Source organism: Anguilla anguilla, chromosome 7 (genome assembly GCF_013347855.1).
Source record: "Anguilla anguilla isolate fAngAng1 chromosome 7, fAngAng1.pri, whole genome shotgun sequence".
NCBI lineage: Eukaryota > Metazoa > Chordata > Actinopteri > Anguilliformes > Anguillidae > Anguilla > Anguilla anguilla.
In genome coordinates, this window is record NC_049207.1 from 6629076 (window position 1) to 6636088 (window position 7013).

The window sequence follows — 7013 nt, forward strand, 5'->3', positions numbered from 1 at the left end:
TGATGGTCGTGCACACACACACACACACACGCACACACACAGGCCCCCAAGCGATGTCCTGTCGCCAGCACCTCTCTCTCAACAATTTACACATTCACTCAGCCTGGGCCTCTGCTGCCAAACTCCAGGTGGGAGAACGCGCTGAACGGGAACAGAAACCTGCACAGTTTCCTCCAGGAGCTCGGAGAGCCAGGCTGAGAGGGGTACTCTGTCCCTGCGGGAGGTGCTGGGTTAACTCCTCCAGACCTGGCCGGAGGGGAGGGAGCACAGGAGGCTCTGTGTGTCCCCACACCACCTCCTCTTTGCCCCAGTTCAGCGCCACACGTCCCTGTTTACCCTGGACCTGATGCCAGGACAGAGAACATCCCACAGGAGATGGGTTCTGGCTGCATGCTCTCTTTTGCAGTACATTTTTCCTCCATCCTGAAATAGATATCATTCTTATCAGCGCATGGCGCCAAAGAAAAGCTTCCTGTCCGTCAGATCATCCGACAATCCGATTATACGTCAGGTTTGAAAGACTGGAGCCATTTAAATAATTTTTACATGGAAGCCCACAGATTATGTGATTATTCATAATTCACTGGAAGGTACAGTAAATTAGACCTCTTACGTAAGGAGTATTATAGAGCATTATGTAGATTAAATGCCATGTCAAGACACCTTTAACATTGTTTGTGGATTTCTGCAGAAGTAATGATTTCAGGCTCTCTGGTCGGAAAAATGATAATATGATGATTGAAAATACCATAGATAACCGAAAACCAACCAAAAACCTATTTTTATAAATCTATTTGGGGTTTTGAGCAGCAAAAACATTCTTTCCATGCTTTAAATATAAATGGAGAGAAAGAGAGAGAGAGAGAGAGAGAGGGAGAGGGAAGGAGGGGGGAGAGAGAGAAACATTTACAGGTCACAGGTGAACTGCATGCTCAGCACACTGTATGAGCCAGTCAGCAACACCAGTTGATCCAACGGGAATGTCTACCCAGGAGTTCATAAACACCGAAGGCCAATCTCTCAGCAGTTTCGCCGAACGTCGCGGTTGCGGAGACCGTTCTGACAACCGCACATCACGTAACATCGCTTTAATATCCACTCCCAGGTCCCTGGGACCGGCGTTTTTGCCCGGGAGATGTTTTGCAGCGTTCTTTCCCCGAGGTGTCACCGCGTTTGCGTGATTTACGGCAGCGGTGCTTCTCGGATTCCATCCTCGGGCCGACGAGCTCGAAGTGACGCCGGTCACCGTCGCGGCATGCTCCCGCTTGCCCGTAGGCCCCGAGGAGAGGTCGGAGGTCACCCGCACACAACACGTGACCATATAAGGGTTTCAATTGGTTCCACAGAAGAGTCGACCGACGATGACGGTTTGAAACAAACACATGCTGCTCGTAAAGAAATATCCCTCATTGCGTATTTTATGAATGTGAGGCACCGTTATAGACGCACTGCACTTGAGGCAAGGAATAAAAATGCGCTCGACATTTTGGAGTAGTTAATGACACCTTTTGCGCATCCACTGCCTTTAAAACATGCATCGACTAGACGAACACATTTTGCGCTCTCTGCAGGATCTCCTGAATAAAGCGTCAACTCTTCCACCCCTGAAGGGGTGTCTTTAAACGCTGGGGGAGGCAGCGGTCCACAGTGATCCGAGCGAGCGCTTGAACAAACAGAAAAGCCCAGTTTATAGCCTGATCTGAAATCATGAGCGTAATGAAAACCATGCCAGACCCGGGCGCCAAGTCCCATCCTGATGATAGAGAGATCTGTGCTGGGCCAAACGTCCACAGGGATATGGTGGCTTCTCATTGTGTGTGTGCGTGTGTGTGTGCGTGTGTGTGCGTGTGTGTGTTTCTGCTGAGCCCCTCCCCTATCCTTTCCTCCCTCTCCCCTATCCCCCCCCCATGAAATTCCAGGCTCCACTCAGGAGTAGCGCTCCCTCACTCTCTTCCTTCGCCATTGTTCTGATCTCACCTGCTGCACCCTGCTCAGCCCTCCAAAAATGAGCTGGACCCGTCCCGTCACCCTCGCCCTGCTTGCTGCGCTCCTCGTCCTGACCCGTGAGTATGACAGGGGACCCCGTTCTGCAGGGACACCCCTGCCCTTGGGGACAGGGAGGTACAGAGGGGTTAGGGCATCAAAGTTTGCAGTTTGTCAGCATTTCTACTTCAAGAGGACAATTTTTTAGGCGAGGGGCTGGATTAACCCACCTCCACCTCGTATTTCTCAGTAAGAGCAGTATTGTAAAGATTTCATGTGTTTAAACATAGCAGTTGATTCCTGACTTTTCCTTTGGAAAACTGCTCTGATTGTGAGATGTGATACTGTGAATGCGATACTCACACGGCAGCTTTGAAAATGATTTCCTGTAGAGGTTTGATTCCGACCCGTTCCTTTCTCCTGCCGTCCCACAGTGAGCCGGGGGTCCCAGGGCGCGGCTGTGCGGGACGACCCCGCCGACACGGAGACCGGGGCACCGCAAGGTGAGCGCAACCAAACCGCCCGATTCCTCCCCGCGCCTCCTCCCGCGCCTCCTCCCGAACCTCCTCCTATGAGTCTCAGCGCACTGTACGCTCAGGTCCGTGTGTGCGCCAGTAAATTTAACCTCTCACCTTCCTTCCCCCCCCCTTCCCATTCAGGAGCGGCGAGGAGGGTCTTCATGGCCGAGGCGGAAGCAGCAAACTTCTTCAGACGCCGGAGCAGGAGAACGGCAAAGTCACAGGCTGAGATAAACGGTGAGGCGAATTCTAACACTAAACTTCATTTGGGAGGGTACATTTTGGGGAGGGGGGGGGGGGGCACTGGAGGAACAGTCCTTCTACACCATAGATGAGGACAGAGAACAGATAGCCCCCCCCTCCTCAAAAGATTCTCTTGTCAGACAGTGTAGCGTGAGATTTGTAAATGTTAAACCCTGAGGAGTTGAGTGGAGCAGGCTGTTGTTTCGGGGTGGTAGTGCGGTCTGTGGTTGCACCTGGGTAACTGCCTCCTTGGCTTGGAATTGAGAAGAAAGGAGTCCACTGGTAATGCTGCGCTCGAGAAGCTCTAAAATCCAGACTGGGTCAGCTGAAGGCTGCTGCAGGAGTCACAGGTTACTCTGGAGCAGCCAACCTGCAATTCCACTGTCCCCTCCATCCCCAAAGCCAGTTTTCAGGAAAAGCAGCTACCGTTCGGACTCCTCCCTCCCCCTCCCCTCCCCTCCACGGCCCCTGTCAGTGAAGGACCTGTGTGATTCGCTGGAGAAAAACAGGCGGACTTTCCAGGAAAACCGCTGTAAAAAAAAGAGGGGTTTCTGTCCCCCAGTCAGGAGGCCGGTGAGAGTGACCCGCAGTGAACCTGCTGGCACAGAGGGGAGAGTCACACAGCAGGGAGCAGGAAGTGTGTGTGAGACGCTGGAGGAGGAACGCGCATACACACACACACACACACGCACGCACACACACACACACACACACGCACGCACACACATACACACGCACACACACACACACACGCACACACACACACACACACACGCACGCACACACATACACACGCACACACACACACACACACACGCACGCACACACATACACACGCACACACACACACACGTACACACACACACACACACACATACACACACACACACACACACACACACACGCACGCACACACATACACACACACACACACACGCGCACACACACACACACACACCTTGGCAGGGCAAGAGGGAGTATGGGGGGGGGGGGAAATGATAGCAGGAGAGAGAGAGTGTTATACAGCTATGTTGCTTGGAAACCACTGGCTTTCTCAACTAGGAGGTTAGGTGCTGGGGGTAGAGACCAGCCAAGTATGTTGTGCTATATATGGACCCAAAAAAATTGCTTTCAGCCAGTTGATGATACAATGTTATATGATGCTTGAGAGGATGGAATGTCAATTGAAACAGAGTATTATTAGTATTATTAATAGTATTATTCATGAATAAAACAAAATAGGCAGAACGGTAAAAAGTTATGGATTGAGTCCAGTCTCAGTTTACCCTGGCTAGCTAATCCAGGGGCTACTCAATGATTTTGGGACACCTCCAGCAGAGTGTGGGCTGAGACGCCGCATGATCTGATCGACCCTTTCGATGCCTTTTTCGCCAGCACTCAAGGCACCGTTGCTTTTTAGGCATTGTCTGGAGAGACCGCACTTGGCAGAACACACCGTGGTCAGAGGTGCCAAAGAAATCACAGGGCGGTTATGCAACAGGCCTTGGGAGAAAAAAAAAGGGCACGTATCCTCTTCAGAACTTCCCTCCAATAACTTCAGTCAAAGCTTTCCAACACGCTGTTACGTAACAGCAGAGTAATTATTGGCATCACTCACCTGACTCAACAGGTGATGAAGGTTTACGCCCTTTGTGGTTTCTTAAATTTGACAGACACTCGTGACTTCACTCAGTGATTTTACGCTCATCTACGGGCCGTAGACTCATTCAGCGCTAAACTTTAAGGAGATATTCCTTGAAAACATTTCCCAAAATTCTGTTCTCAAAGCTTTAACCGGCTGAACTGAACTTTTTACACTGTCCAGAAGACAGATCTCAGGGTGCAGTTCTAGACCTGCTTGCGTATGACTCCACCAATCAGAAGCCACGTTCACACCTCAGAAGCACGGGAAGAGGAATGCGAAGAGCTGCCTGGGGCAAATCAACTGTTACGCCAATCAGGATTATGATTGGGCGGTGTTCTCATGGTTAAACCTCTGATTGGGTACAGAATTTGGATACAAATTAAATTGAATGAAATATTTTTTTAAAACCTAATACCTTTAACCCAATACCTTTAGCCTGTAGTGCACGTAAAATATGCATTAAATTCGCAAGGAATATGGATAAAAAGAAGGATTTAGGCTTAGCTATGCGGTGAATGAATCACTATTCTCCCCATCCATGAGGCAGTTGAATGAGAGTTTCTACAGCTAAATGTCTCTTTCTCTCTCTCCCACCCCCAGCTGAACAGAGGCAGAGGTTGGCAGTGGATGAGCGCAGGAGAGAGTATCACGAGGAGCAGAGGAATGAATTTGAGAATTACGCGGAGGAAGAGCGTGATGGTAAGCAAAAAGGGGCGGGCGACTTTTGTTTTTAAAGCTGTCAATCAACTCACCAATTTCAGCTTGATTCATTTAATTTAACTATAAAAACTAACAACAGGCACTTGTGAACACCAGTTCTAGCCAAAATAGGGATTACTACAGTAGCCCCCTTATACAACAGACCTGGCAAATCAAGTGCAGATCATCAGATAAGAAAAATATGTAGCAAAGACAACAAATACTTATGCTAAAATATGTAAAGAATTCAGAAATCACCTGAAAGAAGTTTAGCCAAATAACAGCTTGGGAAAGCTCTTGACCTTTGACCTCGGAATGAACTCACAGGAGTGCCCCCCCCTTCCCCCCTACAGAACAGAACGAGAGGACCCGGGAGAAGGTCGAACAGTGGCGGGAGTTCCACTACGACGGGCTCTACCCCTCCTACCAGTACAATCGCCACCACGTCTGAGTCTTAACACTGCGTGGGGAGATATATGTAGGAGGGCCGGAAGAGAGCGTGGGGGGAATAGGCCTCCTTCTCCAGACCCTGCCCGTCCAACTCATCCCTCACAGACTCTGACACAGTCCCCAGCAAACAACTGCATTTTTTTTAATGCACCGTTGTCCAAGCTACAAACAATAAATAAATTAGGTTACCGCAGTTTGTATGAACATATTTTAGATGTATCAAGTTTCATTCAAGCTGTAAAACTGTAAAATGAGGTATATTTGAAGATAATACTTCTTTGTTCATAAACTTTATTCAATCTTTTCGTACACAATGTTTAAAAAAACTCTAGAGATTATTTCATATTAATTAGAGCAAGATTTATGTCTACGCCAGCATGCAGATTTTTGTATTTGACACCCTTGTGGATTGTATTTCATGGCAAGGTTTGTACAGAGCATTCTAAGATGTGTATGATATAGAGTTAGTCATAACACAAATGTAATATTATGCCTATGGAACTTGTTGTTGTTGAAATGTGGATTACTTGACCAAGAAAATCTCACTGATTATTTTGGTACTGGAAAAGCCTGTAATTCAGAACACCAGCAGCCAATAAATTCTATAATTCCAGCAAATATGGCTCTTCCATAAATAACAGCACTTTGATCGATACATCTCTCTCTCTCTCTCTCTCGCTGTCTCTCACACACACACACCCACACACACAATGCACGCATGCATGCACACACGCAGGCATGCACGCGAGCACACACACACAGAATCCTCTGAAATGATTGTTACCCTTGATTTGGAAATATGAGAAAATTATATCCTTCCAATGCTGATATGCTGAAATGAACATTATACCAGTAATGAAACTGTGTGAATGGTAAATGGTAAATGGACTGCATTTATATAGCGCTTTTATCCAAAGTGCTTTACTCTCTCTCTCTCTCTCTCTCTCTCTCTCTCTCTCTCTCTCTCTCTCTCTCTCTCTCTCTCTCTCTCTCTCTCTCTCTCTCTCTCTCTCTCTCTCTCTCTCTCTCTCTCTCTCTCTCTCTCTCTCTCTCTCTCTCTCTCTCTCTCTCTCTCTCTCTCTCTCTCTCTCTCTCTCTCTCTCTCTCTCTCTCTCTCTCTCTCTCTCTCTCTCTCTCTCTCTCTCTCTCTCTCTCTCTCTCTCTCTCTCTCTCTCTCTCTCTCTCTCTCTCTCTCTCTCTCTCTCTCACCACACACTGTAGAATCAAAATGAAACGGTCTGCATCCAGCTGCTAAATTCAGAGCGCCGGCACGAAAGCGCGAAAAGGCCTCACTGCCTTCCGTTCAGAAACACTTTCAACGCCGGCCACAACAAATGATACAACGTAGGTAAAGCATGCACACAGGAAGCAGGGTTACATCAGTGTAAAACTCTAATTTAGTCACAGATTGTGCACGGCAGAGAGGCAGAGTGACTTCTCTGGTCACACAGCACGGCTCAGTACAGACATTTCAT

The 7013-nt window shown here is 48.3% G+C and overlaps 1 protein-coding gene across 1 annotated transcript; it reads left to right on the forward strand.

The window, feature by feature from the left end:
- The first annotated feature begins 482 nt into the window (after positions 1–482).
- On the forward strand, positions 483–6123 carry LOC118232314 (unique cartilage matrix-associated protein-like). Its single transcript, XM_035427210.1, has 6 exons — positions 483–590; positions 1920–2063; positions 2418–2486; positions 2643–2738; positions 4990–5088; positions 5442–6123. The coding sequence occupies exons 2-6, from the start codon at positions 2006–2008 to the stop codon at positions 5537–5539; spliced, it is 420 nt and encodes a 139-aa protein (XP_035283101.1). The 5' UTR covers positions 483–590; positions 1920–2005; the 3' UTR covers positions 5540–6123.
- The last annotated feature ends 890 nt before the right edge of the window (positions 6124–7013 follow it).

What these genes read in the sequence shown, in the direction of transcription:
- LOC118232314 (XM_035427210.1), top strand. Translation starts at nt 2,006, where the DNA reads ATGAGCTGGACCCGTCCCGTCACCCTCGCCCTGCTTGCTGCGCTCCTC. An exon ending in GGAGACCGGGGCACCGCAAG is followed by an intron (nt 2,487 to 2,642) that starts GTGAGCGCAACC and finishes CTTCCCATTCAG; the next exon opens with GAGCGGCGAGGAGGGTCTTC. An exon ending in GTCACAGGCTGAGATAAACG is followed by an intron (nt 2,739 to 4,989) that starts GTGAGGCGAATT and finishes TCCCACCCCCAG; the next exon opens with CTGAACAGAGGCAGAGGTTG.